Source organism: Eremomyces bilateralis, assembly GCF_010015585.1.
Source record: "Eremomyces bilateralis CBS 781.70 unplaced genomic scaffold P152scaffold_32, whole genome shotgun sequence".
In the NCBI taxonomy this organism is placed as follows: Eukaryota; Fungi; Ascomycota; class Dothideomycetes; order Eremomycetales; family Eremomycetaceae; genus Eremomyces; species Eremomyces bilateralis.
This window is the reverse complement of record NW_022985098.1, coordinates 3,897-15,986: the sequence shown is the minus strand read 5'-3', so window position 1 is coordinate 15,986 and position 12,090 is coordinate 3,897. Positions and strand designations below refer to the sequence as shown.

The 12,090-nt window shown below is 49.2% G+C and overlaps 7 protein-coding genes across 7 annotated transcripts in view; 3 read left to right on the top strand and 4 right to left on the bottom strand.

Annotated features, from left to right (window-relative positions):
* Positions 1–671, top strand: part of P152DRAFT_517307 (WD40 repeat-like protein) — a gene marked incomplete at its 3' end in the record, with an annotated part of 5,013 nt that extends 4,342 nt beyond the window's left edge. Inside the window, exons 5-6 of the mRNA XM_033683000.1 lie at positions 15–428; positions 639–671. Coding sequence (XP_033530298.1) covers positions 15–428; positions 639–671 — 447 coding nt within the window. The remainder of the gene's footprint in view (positions 1–14; positions 429–638) is intronic.
* Positions 672–877: 206 nt separating this feature from the next.
* P152DRAFT_210623 (uncharacterized protein) lies at positions 878–1,972 on the top strand. The gene has a single exon (XM_033674414.1). The coding sequence runs from the start codon at positions 1,238–1,240 to the stop codon at positions 1,874–1,876; it is 639 nt and encodes a 212-aa protein (XP_033530297.1). The 5' UTR covers positions 878–1,237; the 3' UTR covers positions 1,877–1,972.
* On the bottom strand, positions 1,501–2,753 carry P152DRAFT_462224 (uncharacterized protein; the record flags this gene model as incomplete). Its single annotated transcript, XM_033680291.1, has 4 exons — positions 2,535–2,753; positions 2,140–2,477; positions 1,703–1,982; positions 1,501–1,595 (listed from the first exon to the last, which is right to left on the bottom strand). Coding segments are annotated over exons 1-3 (352 nt in total), but the record flags the coding sequence as incomplete, so codon positions are not given.
* Positions 2,754–2,885: 132 nt separating this feature from the next.
* Positions 2,886–3,124, bottom strand: P152DRAFT_462223 (uncharacterized protein; the record flags this gene model as incomplete). The annotated part of the gene is made up of 1 exon (XM_033680290.1): positions 2,886–3,124. A coding segment is annotated over one exon (160 nt), but the record flags the coding sequence as incomplete, so codon positions are not given.
* A 1,386-nt stretch (positions 3,125–4,510) lies between these two features.
* P152DRAFT_509686 (tripeptidyl peptidase SED3) lies at positions 4,511–6,712 on the top strand (the record flags this gene model as incomplete). The annotated part of the gene is made up of 4 exons (XM_033682625.1): positions 4,511–4,515; positions 4,654–4,828; positions 4,883–5,525; positions 5,576–6,712. The coding sequence occupies 4 exons, from the start codon at positions 4,511–4,513 to the stop codon at positions 6,577–6,579; spliced, it is 1,827 nt and encodes a 608-aa protein (XP_033530294.1). The 3' UTR covers positions 6,580–6,712.
* A 1,217-nt stretch (positions 6,713–7,929) lies between these two features.
* Positions 7,930–8,405, bottom strand: P152DRAFT_210245 (uncharacterized protein). Its single transcript, XM_033674413.1, has one exon. The coding sequence runs from the start codon at positions 8,302–8,304 to the stop codon at positions 8,059–8,061; it is 246 nt and encodes an 81-aa protein (XP_033530293.1). The 5' UTR covers positions 8,305–8,405; the 3' UTR covers positions 7,930–8,058.
* Positions 8,406–8,980: 575 nt separating this feature from the next.
* Positions 8,981–10,208, bottom strand: P152DRAFT_462221 (uncharacterized protein). The gene is made up of 3 exons (XM_033680289.1): positions 9,801–10,208; positions 9,404–9,747; positions 8,981–9,356 (listed from the first exon to the last, which is right to left on the bottom strand). The coding sequence occupies exons 1-3, from the start codon at positions 10,111–10,113 to the stop codon at positions 9,084–9,086; spliced, it is 930 nt and encodes a 309-aa protein (XP_033530292.1). The 5' UTR covers positions 10,114–10,208; the 3' UTR covers positions 8,981–9,083.
* Positions 10,209–12,090: the final 1,882 nt, after the last annotated feature.

Below are 12,090 nucleotides of genomic sequence, written 5' to 3'. Positions count from 1 at the left end.
GCGCGCTGCAGCAGACGCTCGACGGCCATTCGGGCTCGGTCCTCGCCGTGGCCTTCGCGCCGGACGGCAAGACGCTGGCGTCGGCATCGAACGACAGGACTGTCAAGCTATGGGACGCCGGGTCCGGAACGCTACAGCAGACGCTCAAGGGCCATTCGCACTGGGTCTACGCCGTGGCCTTCGCTCCGGACGGCAAGACGCTGGCGTCGGCATCGGACGATGCGACGGTCAAGCTGTGGGATGTCGGGTCGGGCGTGCTACAGCAAACGCATGATATGGGAGACATCGTCTACGCTCTCTCTTTCTCCGATGATGGTACCTCTCTCCAGACAGACCGTGGATCCTTGCCTATTTTACTCCCTCTCTCTGGTGGTATAGGTGTAACCAGTCTACAATATCCGTCTTCTATCTTTGTCAATGACAACTGGGTAAGTAGCCATACCGAGCGGATCCTTTGGCTTCCTCGCGAGTATCGGCCAAGCATTATTGCTGTTTCTGGGGGTATTGTTGCTTTCGGATATACATCTGGAAGAGTTATGACCATGGAACTTACTTTGTGATATTGCCCTAAGCATTCTTTAACCTCCTCCGCGCCCACCTCCCTTACAGATAGTGTCTTTTATATACTACATGAATAGCACAAGTGGCGACAGCCGATGAGTAATGTTTGATTAGAAATTCAAAGGCTTTAAAACCAAATTACGCCTTAAGATGATAGTAACAGTGAAACACCCTTGCGGCAAGTTGGAACGACGTTTAGGGCTGCGTTTAAGCGGAAGCCAATTTCGCTAGTGACTGCGCGAATATTCTAGACTGCGGCCCTAGACTCTGACTGCCGAGACAAAACAGGCATTGGGTGCCCGGACGGGAAGAGATCGGGGTCCAAATCTTTCGCCTCCTCGGGGATCTCTTCTAGAGATCTATCTCGCAACGAGAGATGACGACGGGGCGCAGGGCGAGGCAAATGCCGACCGCATAGGCTGATCAGGTTACCCATCGCTGCAATGCGCTGTTCGTAAATCTCTTCCTTAGATACTTGCCGAACATCTCGGCTCTAGAAGAGGAGCGCTGCTAGTCTCTCCCGTTCCTCGAATTGGAATACAGGTTTCGGCTCGATATACTCACGAGTGATGCCGCGTCGCTGTTCATCGATATACCTAGTCCCGGTGGTTCGGAAATACTATCACCGGACTTCTACTTCGAGTACCCATTTCACCTTGATCCTCTCGCTGCGTAAATGGCTTCGCTCGCGTTAGGACGTATCGCTGAGCTCCGTGCCCCTTCCGTTCTTAATCTTCCCAAAAGTTTCAATGACGCTTTTCCGAAGCGGAAGGCACGACGACTTCTCGATTTCTTGGATACCATGATCGCAGTCAATTGCGGAGGTCTCGACGTTAATCAAGTCGGCCGCGAAGGGATCCCGGGTCAAACTCATATGCCCAGCCAGTTTGATCAGCGCGTCTTTGGAAGGCACTTCGAGGGACGCAGATACCGAGTCGAGCTGGACAACGCTATTACGATAATAGCGCTCAAAGAGACTTGTACGAGCATGGTCCATTACATTACAAAGCTCCCCATATCTGAACCAGCTACGTCTAGAAATGACGTTAGCAAGGGAAGCCCCAACAAGGCCAAGAAAGCACGCGGATGTAGGAAAATTGCTGGCGTAGGAATGTACATAGGAGTGAGAATGTGCGCTTACAATCAATCACTTCACCAGCACCTCTGCGATAGCTGTATAGCCCGAGAGTATCTGCAAAGCCAGCAGATATGCCTAGTCGCGCGTTCTGGTAATAGAGATTCATATACTGAACCGATTTATCCGGTAATATGGTCACCTCTCCGCCGCGAACAACAGATCGCCGGAGAATCGTAATGTCATATATTAACTCTTTCTAATGTAGTTGCACACTTTTCTGGTGAGATGGGACCGAAAATGTATGGAAGTCCTTAGGCTGCTTGATCCAGTCGCTGTCGAAGGCGTTATTGACGAAGGCGAGACCTAAAACCTGCAGAATGGCGTAAAAAGAAAGATTATCGTCTCGCTCACAAAACATCACCTTGATCCTTTATAACCTTAGCCGATGTGAACTCAAAAGGGGTTGCATAACACTTACGGCAGGCCCTTGTCTCTTTTGCCCTTGAGAAGCCGAAGCCGGACTCTTATAAGAAAAGACTTGTTGAGAGGGGAGTTCTGGATCGTTGACCTTGAATATCTCAATATCCTTGTACTTCAGGCATTCGCTTGTGTTATAGTAGCCGCCACCTTCGACGAGAGTCGACGGCCTTGTAGAGGTGCTGATCATGAAAAGGATAATCAGACTATGTTGAACTCTTTCCCGCTCGTGCGCGTAGTACTCGTTCGATATCGCGCAGTAGGAGAATAGGAGCAAGTATATATCATCTACGTTCATAACAGGCTTCTTTTTTATACCTTCACTCAAGCTGTACTCGCTTTTTATGACGGTGCCGATGAACTAACCATACGTTAAAGATACTGCAGAGACAGTCTCTAGAGGGAGCCACAGCCCTACGTCTTTCATATCCGAAGCGATGACAAGGTCAAGCCTTTGGTATAACTTCCGAGCGTACATCATCCGCCAGTAACGCATCAGCACATAGAAGGAATTCAGCTTTGTCATAGCATGGTTGTCCAGATACCAGAGCATGAATCCCCGGATCTCGGCTACGCTGATGTTTCGCAGGCGGGCAAGAGCGTCGGGGTCAAGGATTCGGAGCGAACAGTATCTGATTAGAGGTATAGACAGTTAGTCTAAAACTTGGGAAATCCTAGCCTTGAATACACTCTATCCACTTCTTCCACACATAGCCAACTCGCCTCTCGATTGCGTCTATGATAGGGCGCGATGCTGGGGTTAGGTCGTCGGCCTAGATCGATTCATAGTACGCAGTCTCGTGGTGTATCCGTTTTGCCGCGCCGCTGCGACTTGTTTCCCCTTCTCATTACGATGGTCTCGGAGATCGATGTAGAGAGCGGTCCCGTAAGAGAGCGAAGGGCAATTTAACAAAGGCAGCTGGATAATAGAGATCGGTCTGGAACAGCGAAATAACGAGCGCCCAGGCAAAGAAGAGAACAGAAACGGGTACGACGAAACGATCCATCGAGCGACGGGCCTCGACATTGGTTATTATGTGCGAAGGCAAAGGGAGGCTCTGTAGCGGAGCCATAGCGTTTGACACCATCATGCTTCCGAAATTAGCATAGAGGCATAGCAGTTGCGAAGGTCGAAAAACGAAAAACTGAGGGACGGAATTCCAAAATCGGATCCCCCCAAGTTTGGTCTGTAGAACCACACTCCTGAGCGCGTGCAGGGCTTTGGCACTGTAGCAGGGAGTTTTGGGCGCCGCCGGTAACGAAACGAGGGCGTTTCGCCTAGGCGGAAAGACCGCAGAGAATGGCATCAGAAACCTCCGTTTTTGGAGGCAGTTTCGGTAGCACACAACGTTATTCCGTACGATTCTTCCACTTCCTCAAGAGTATAGACTCCATGACGGATGATGAGGGCATGGGTATCTGCCATCTGCCATTACTTCAGTCATCACTCATCAGCCATACTACCTTCTTTTTCTGGGGAAGCCCTTCAGCATCCACTCGGGTAGAGATTTGGATCGGCAAATCTCTGCATACTGTATCTTGAACACCTTCCGCATCCTACGTCGCTGAAGGCGTACCCGTGGTCTTCGAGGAGGATTCTTGACGGCCCCTATCCTAGCCCTTGGATCTAGCGGTGCCAATGCAGCTTGTCGGTTGATAAGCTTGTTTAGGCTTCCTTGGAAACGAAGCTTGTTTGGTTTCTTAATCCCGCTTGCGCCTTGCGCCATGAACTGGAGACATGGACCATCGGAGGGTTGTGGGCTTGTGGCCCGCTATGGATCCTGATATCTGATAACGAGAGAAGACCAGCCAGAAATGGCAGGTGAGCATAGACTCTTAATAACGCATCATCGGCTGTTGAGCAAACCACAACGCCTTGTCCTTGTACCTTCGCAGGGTAGTACATACACGCGAATTCGTCGGAAGATGTGGATTGTTGGTACTCGCGCCGAAGGACGAGGTTGGTGGTTGGGCATTCGCGTCAGGACGTGTGATTTGCTGAATCTCAGCCCCTTGCACAAGGCATTCCATGACCCCCCTGGATTGCAACCCGCGCCGCCCTGACGATCCTCCTTTCTCCATCGTCAAATCCTACTTGGACCCGCCATGAGACAACGATCCCGCCGTTTGATCCGATGGATTGGAAGATAGCTCGCTGCATTCCCTCAAATTGGCCGTTCAAGGATGACAGACCGGCCGGGTCGACGCGAAACATGAATGTAGACAATCAATCCCTGTTTCCAGCATCGTCAATCTCCATCACGGCGAATCTGTGCTTGATCTGACCGTGATACAACAGGCTTGTCTAACCTCTACTGTAAACAACTCTGCCGATCAATTGGACCATCATAACCTAACAATGGGGCAATCGTTACTTATATCGTGATACCCGCAATGCTGTCCGTTTGCAAGCTGCTCCCCTCCGTCGCCATAAGGTCCAACCGACCTACTTTCGCTAATACTCTGGTTGGAACATTCGTTTGAGTATCTTGTCGCTCTTTACGGTTTGTTTTCATCTCTTTGGAGCTTAAAATGAGAATCTCTGTTCTATTTTCGAGCTTCGCGGCCGTTTTGGCCGGCAGCGCCCTCGCGTCGCGGACCTCGCATAAGGAATTCGCTGTTGTTGAGTCCGTCCATGTCCCTTCTGAATGGGAGGTCGTTGGGAAACCCGAGCCTTCAAAGCGGATGTTCTTCCGTATTGCCCTTACCAAGGTCCGCCAGCCGCCTGTCCATGGAAGAAAGTTAAGCTGACACAAAGACCCCCAGCCGAACGAGGATCTCTACCACCAAACCCTGCTTGACATTGCAACCCCAAATAACCGGAGGTATGGCCAGCATCTCAAGCGCGATGAGCTGAAGGCCCTGCGGCAGCCGGATCAGGAAGCGAGCGACTCGGTCCTATCTTGGCTGGGGGAATCTGGTATATCTTCCAAGGATATCGAAGACGACGGCGAGTGGATCAACTTCGTAGCCACCGTCAGCCAGGTGGAGGAAATGCTCAACACCAACTACCAAATCTATCGAAGCACCGTGAAGCCTGTCGACATCACCAGGACCGACGAGTATTCGGTACCAGAAGACATCCGAGATCATATCTCTATGATCCAGCCCACGACACGATTCGGACAAATTCGGGCCCAACGGAATACAGTGCATGTCAGGCAAAGGATCGGGGCCGTCAGCGCTGTCAGCAAACCCGTTAGCCCTTCTTGCAACTCAAGCATCACTCCGGAATGTTTGATCGACTTGTATAACATCAAAGGCTTTACTCCGAAGGCTCGTGGATCGGGGTTCGTCGGTGTCAATGGCTTTTTGGACCAATATGCAAGGCAGGGAGATCTTACCCAGTTCCTCCAGAAGTACCGTCCCGATGCGGCAAACGCCACTTTCAAATTCCAATCTGTGAACGGTACGTACCACTTGTGTCACAATTTCTGGCTTTGATACTAAATTCCTCAGGCGGTTCCAACGATCAGAACTCAACAGAAGACTCTGTCGAGGCCAGTCTGGACATCCAATACACCACAAGCTTGAGCTATCCGATTCCTCAAGTCTTCTATTCCACCCCTGGACGTGGGCCTCTGGTCCCAGATCTTGACCAACCGGACCCGAAGGACAACCAGAACGAGCCGTGGCTAGAGTTCTTCACTTACCTGACTAAGCTGCCGGATCATGAGTTACCCCACACGTTGTCAACCAGCTACGGCGAAGACGAGCAGTCCCTCCCGGAAACGTACACCAAGGAGGTTTGTGACCTCATTGGCGGCCTCGGGGCACGCGGTGTCTCCGTACTTTTCTCCTCGGGCGACACCGGCGTAGCCAGCGCTTGCATGACGAATGACGGTAAGAACACGACTCGATTCTTGCCCATCTTCCCCGCCGCTTGCCCCTATGTTACCTCCGTCGGAGGCACGATCGGAGTGAACCCCGAGCGGGCCGTCTACTTCTCCTCCGGCGGGTTCTCCGACCGCTTCCCGCGCCCGAAGTGGCAAGCTGGACACGTTTCCAAATTCCTCAAGCAGCTAGGATCCAAGTGGGACGGACTGTATAACCCGGAAGGTCGTGGGTTCCCCGACATCGCGGCGCAGGGCAAGGGATTCCGCGTCGTCGATCATGGGGACGAGATTGCCGTTGGCGGTACCTCTGCGTCTGCCCCGACCATTGCGGGCATCGTGGGGCTCCTGAACGCTGCCCGGCTGGAAGCTGGGAAGGGGCCCTTGGGCTTCCTCAACCCGTGGCTGTACTCCGTCGGGTATAAGGGGCTCACGGATATCGTGCACGGGGGAAGCACGGGCTGCACCGGAAAAGACGCGTATTCTGGCCTCCCAACACCCTACGTTCCAGACGCTTCCTGGGCGGCAGTGCCTGGATGGGATCCGGTGACTGGGCTGGGTACTCCCGATTTCGGCAAGCTGTTGGAGCTTTCTGGCCCTCGTCACCACCGGCGGCGGACAACCGAGTAGGCATTGTAAGGTATCATAAGACATTGAAACCAGTGCGGTGTGGTTTGGGGGGGAGAATGCTCTGTTTTCGTATAATAATACTCCGCCTCAAAGGTCGATGGGTTCTTGTTCGTGACTATGAGATAGATAGTACATAATACAAAACGCCGAGATCAAAAAAGGAGCATCATCTAGTTCAACAGTCCAAAAACCAAATACATACCAGCAACGGGAGTTCCTGCCAGGCAGTCAAGAAACGTCAAACAAGCTATTATCCGACACAATAGTGTCTTGTAAGTCCCCTTCGCTGGTGTAGTGTTCATTTGACTGGTGTTTGATAACTAAGTATTCGCGTAATGACCAAATTTACCGAAACCTCCAAATCACAGATGACAGAGACTTACTATGTAGACATTTTATATATTTAGAGGAAGAGTTGGTCTAGCCAAATGTGGTTTAAACCGAACCGTCTTTGCTGTTTGCAAATTGCAAATAGTTCTGTTGGCGCCTGTACCTTTTATCTACCGACACGTCAACAGAAGCGGAGCACCGTCGGATACCGTTTAGTACCGTGCACTTTTTGATATTCGAAGATTGTGAGCACCTTCTATAGAAATTAAGAATTCCGTATACTCTGTCCGCTTGCGAGCCCATAGACACCCGTGTATTTACTTCTTGAGAGTTGTTTCTCGCCTCTTTCGGTAACAATTGGATAACGTTCAAGCACAACCAAATCCTCTGATTTGAACCGTAACAGTTGCTCTCGGCTGCAGATTTGGAAAAGTTATAATCATGAAACTCGTCCTCTGAACCTTTCTGAAACCTCCTCACCCACCGTCTTTGCAGATAGTGTCTTTATACCAGTGGATAGTACAAATGGCGACAGCTAATGAGTAATATTTACTCGATTATTAATGCAGATACTTTGAAATCGGATCGTGCCGTAAGACGAGTAGGCGACATCGAATAATAGAATCAGAGCTATGTTTGGCGTTGCCAACGAAAGATAACTCGGACTCGACAGTTGCAGTGGCGCACCAATGTGACGTGAAACTGTCCAGCGAATACGGAGTACCTTGGCAACACTTTGGAATAAAGTTTCAACCTGTCGCATTTCGCGGGGGTGATGATTAAGCACGTTCGCTGCTTTGGCTCAGTTGCTGTAGAGTCATAGTTAACGCAAGTTGGTATTGACGATTCCCATTCTCTCCAAAAAGGAGATCTAGCTAGCCAAACAGTTGAAGATAACTAAATACATGGGAAGAGACTAAACAGTCCGAAATAGGCTTAGCCTAGGGGTAATGGGCAGTGAAAGGAATGTTAGGGCAGTAGAAACCAACAGGGGCATCTTGCGACACAACCCCCCACCATTGACTACATAGTAGCGATGATTGTATTTTGGGTTGGGAGAGTTGTCCTTAAAAATCATACACTGTATCTTTGCTCCCTTTCACTGATTTGATGATGTGTTCGCCGTTCCGGATTTGCGGTGATCGTTGTCTATGAACCAACGGATCCACTATCCATATGGTAGATGATCCTCAGGAACAAAGTCATAGTAATCGAATCCTTGCCACAAAGAACATAAACTTCGCGAGCGGCCAAAACCTCCTGTATAGTCCAAGTACGGCGGAACCACGGCCAGTTGAGTATGTCGCTGATTGCTTTCCATCTCTTAGGATCCGCAACTATTGATTTGATCAACCATTTAGGTTTGCGCCTTTCCCAGCTGAGGTGCTCTACCATCTCACGAAAAGCATCAAAAGCGTGAGCACTTGAGTGATCTTCGTCACCAAACCTGTTGAGATTGGAATGTCTGTAGAGGCTCAATCTTCCACGATTGGAATATCTACAAAGGCTCAACCTCAGGCACAGTGGGTAAGGAACTCCATATAGTTCAAAGGAAGAAAGATAAGACGAAGAACAATACCAGCTGTAGCTGTTGTTCTTAGAATGACAATCCAATATCTGGAGAATAGTTGCGTTGTGTAGAACTAAATAACAGTACAGGATCGTTCCTTATATAATCCTCCTGCCTATCCGTTTGCAGCATATTCCTTTCCTTTGTCGTTGTAGAGGAATGTTCGTACAAAGGAAAGGTTTGGCAATAGAGATTGACCACATTGTTAAAGTGGTCATCCAAACATCAAAGGATCTTGATACCTGAGGCACTAAGTTCCACACAGGTTGGAAACAAAGACGACAACTTGTCGTTGAAGACAGCCATGTCAACAAAGCCAAACCACGACCAAGGATGCCTGTTGGTAGACGTCTTTCATTCGCTGAACCTGGCTTGCGCGCTCCTGAAGGTCGCCTTGATTAATGCACACTCGGTCGATCCAGCTAAGCGGGTTACCCAGGTTGAGCTCATGGTTTGATTATGATAAATGTTCATGGCACAGCGTTGTTTGTTCAAGCGGTATGCCGAAGCTGTAACATGGGCATAAAAGATTTCTAGCTTATTAGCGAACCTGGAGAAGTAACATTTTCCTGCCTTGTCTAAAGATAAGTTATATAGTTTCGACCTAGGCTGCTAGGCGATTGAACAGCTCAAACTCCATCCTTTCAGCTGCCTTTGGACCATTAAGAATGTCACCAACCATGTCCGACCCTGGCGGGAAATCATGCTCGAACTGAGGCTCGCCAGCACCCCTCATATTTGCTAGAACCGCCTGTCTGAAATGCCATCGCAGAAGCGGATCGACGGGTCGTTGAGGATTATTACGAAACTCTTGATCAAGACACTTTCCCGCGAGACCCGCCCCATCATCGGAGAAGAACACGATCTTGTAGTTATCCTAAAATAATTATTATCTGGTATTTCTTTAAAGAAAGGCATACGTACGTCAGGGTCAATAGAGAGGTCATAGCTATCGAATAGCTGGTGTATGTCGGTCCTGAGCAACATCCCATTTTGCACAGAGTTAATGGTTCCACCTTTTTCAGGTGGAATTGTAATCCAGCGATCATAGCCGTGCTGAGTCCAATCGCCCTCATAGGCCAGGGGGAATACATGAGCAGCCTCAAAGCCTCTCCAGTTATTACGATATGCACCAACAGCCTTTTGCCCGGATATGACGCATCGACGGTCTCGCGAACGGATGGCATTGCGGAAGGAATCGGTACGGGTTCCAGTGGAATGAGATATGGTTCGGAGTAACCACGGCTCATTATTGACCGAGAAAGGACCTGCTCATGACACCTAGGTTAGCTATAACAAGATTTATTAGACATAAACTCACCTGCAGCAATAATGTAGTACTTCCCGGGCTGAAGCGGGTCATCATTTCTCTCAACTTTGGTTTCTTCATGTTGCAATTCGAAGCAGCTTGTAAACAAGACAAGAATATCCACCATCGAGTAGAAGTTGCTATTTGTGACACCATTTGTGAGAACCAGTCCACCAAGTACGGTGGTAGAGTCATTGGCATCATAGACATGGACATCTCGTCCTTCTGAGCGATCTCTTGGCACCATGGTGGACGTTTGGGGCGGATTGGAGGGATTGGAGGAGTTCAAGGGACGATCGGATATCGGAGAGGATGGAGAAGACATGGCGGACGCCGTGGACGCCGTGGACGTCGTGGACGTCGCGAACGCGAAAAACTCATGGAGATGGCAGGAGCGTTAATGGGTAAATGTTGCAAAGTCATCGAAGACAGTAAATTTCGTGAAACAGAAGGTACTTGTTAGTGAACATGGATCGGAGAAACTACGGCACGTGAATAACGCTAAACTGGAAGAGGTTAACTAAATATGTCTCATGACGCGCTAAACCGAAATAGACAGCACCTGGACAGCTATCAATTTCTTCCCTCCTGGAGGAGGCTACATGTCAGTCGACGGGAATGCCTGTTATTTTCCTTTACCATCTTCCCTTCTTAGCGCATTATTTATCGCTACAGTACGGCGGTATTATGTGGTCTTGCTATGTATTCTTGCTTTTCCTGTGTGGAACCAGGCTCATATGTGATCTTTCTCCACAAGCCCATAATTGGGCACTTGCATGGACCACAGGCTGCGGCCGCTCTCTTTGTCTCATTGTGAAGAAGTTCAAGTTTCGACATATATCGAGGTCGCCGTTTCACCCAATTGTCGTCGAAATTTGGAGCCATTGTGGAGAAATCCATGTAGCGGCGATCACGCACGTTGGAATCCCCGTAGTATGCGATCAGTCTCTTATCCTCCGTAAACTAGTTGGGACCTTATCTTCGTCCAGAACCTGGATCTGTTCGGGCGTCTGCCAAGTCGCCCAAACCTCAAATGTGCAGGTTATGGATATCGTCATATCGATGCCGTGAGCTTACTGTTTCTGATGTTTGGGGAGTCCCCACAGACTCGAGGGCTACTCTGTGCAAACCTTTTTATTGGACAATTCTCCTTTTCCTTCCCTAAGAATCAGTCGAAGTACTACGGCACAAATATCATCAATCTATATTCCTTAACTCGTCTATTACTCGTCTGTTGCTCGTGACCATCTCAATCTACGCCCACGACCGTCTTGTGACCTTATCCACCCTTACTGCTGTTCCCACTGCTGCATAAGATGCCTTGCCTGCACTGCCACACTATAGTCACGTGCAGCATCTGAAGATACCGTCTGAGCTTGCTGAGTTAACTCTGCAGCACCAGGACATAACGCCTCGCACACTTTAGATAGATTCCTCCTTCATAGCAACAATTCAATGCTTGCCTCACGATTGGAGTTCCCCTACAGTGAGACCCTTACAGAGAGAATAACTAGTGGTATGGAAACGCTAGGGCTGTTCCCGATTGGCGGATTTCCCGATTTTGCGGATACGATATCGGCACGGATACGATATCGTCAACCTTTCAGGTTTGCGGATACGATTCGCCGATTCATATCGGCAGCTTTCTATTCTACCGATATTTTATCCGTTAAATTTTGTCAATATCGGCGAAATCGGTGAATCGGTAAACTACTTCATTAGGACTAGTTAGCTTCAATCTGATTTCTATAAAGATTTTTGGATAACTTAGCTGCTGGAATTCTAGGGCTTTGCATAGGGATCATTTATCAACATCAACATCCGCATTGTTTCACCCTTCATCGAATATCTCCGGATACCTAATATATCTCTTGCCGCATTGAATAATCGTTCCACTGACACCTCTGACGATGGAATTGGTAGATACTCTCTTGCTGCTGCTGCCATTTGAGGCAGTTCATCCTTGTGTACTCGCCACCAGTTACAAAGCCAATTCGGATCTGTAGTATCAATATTGCTAACTCGAGGACTATCAAAGTACCGATCAATATCGGACAGAAGGGGCACCGCTTGAGGCTGTAGCCGTTGGAGCATTCGGGATTCTACCGTCTTGATTTCTGATGCCGACTGCTGTAATACCGTTCTAGGCGACTCGCAGTTCCGAAGTGGATATTTCTGATGAAGACTGTTACGGACAGCTCTTAATATTAGATTCCCAGCCTCTTTATCCTCTAATTCATTGAGGATTAGGTCTCCTTTCACCCGAGGATCTAGAATCAGAGCAGTGTAGTAGGTATCTGAT

Bases quoted from the DNA above. Each gene is read 5' to 3' on its own strand.
- P152DRAFT_210623 (XM_033674414.1), top strand. From the start codon at position 1,238: ATGGCTTCGCTCGCGTTAGGACGTATCGCTGAGCTCCGTGCCCCTTCC.
- P152DRAFT_210245 (XM_033674413.1), bottom strand. From the start codon at position 8,304: ATGGTAGAGCACCTCAGCTGGGAAAGGCGCAAACCTAAATGGTTGATC.
- P152DRAFT_462221 (XM_033680289.1), bottom strand. From the start codon at position 10,113: ATGTCTTCTCCATCCTCTCCGATATCCGATCGTCCCTTGAACTCCTCC. The intron at 9,748-9,800 runs GTGAGTTTATGT...TGTCATGAGCAG, and splicing joins GTACTACATTATTGCTGCAG to GTCCTTTCTCGGTCAATAAT. The intron at 9,357-9,403 runs GTACGTATGCCT...TAATTATTTTAG, and splicing joins ACCTCTCTATTGACCCTGAC to GATAACTACAAGATCGTGTT.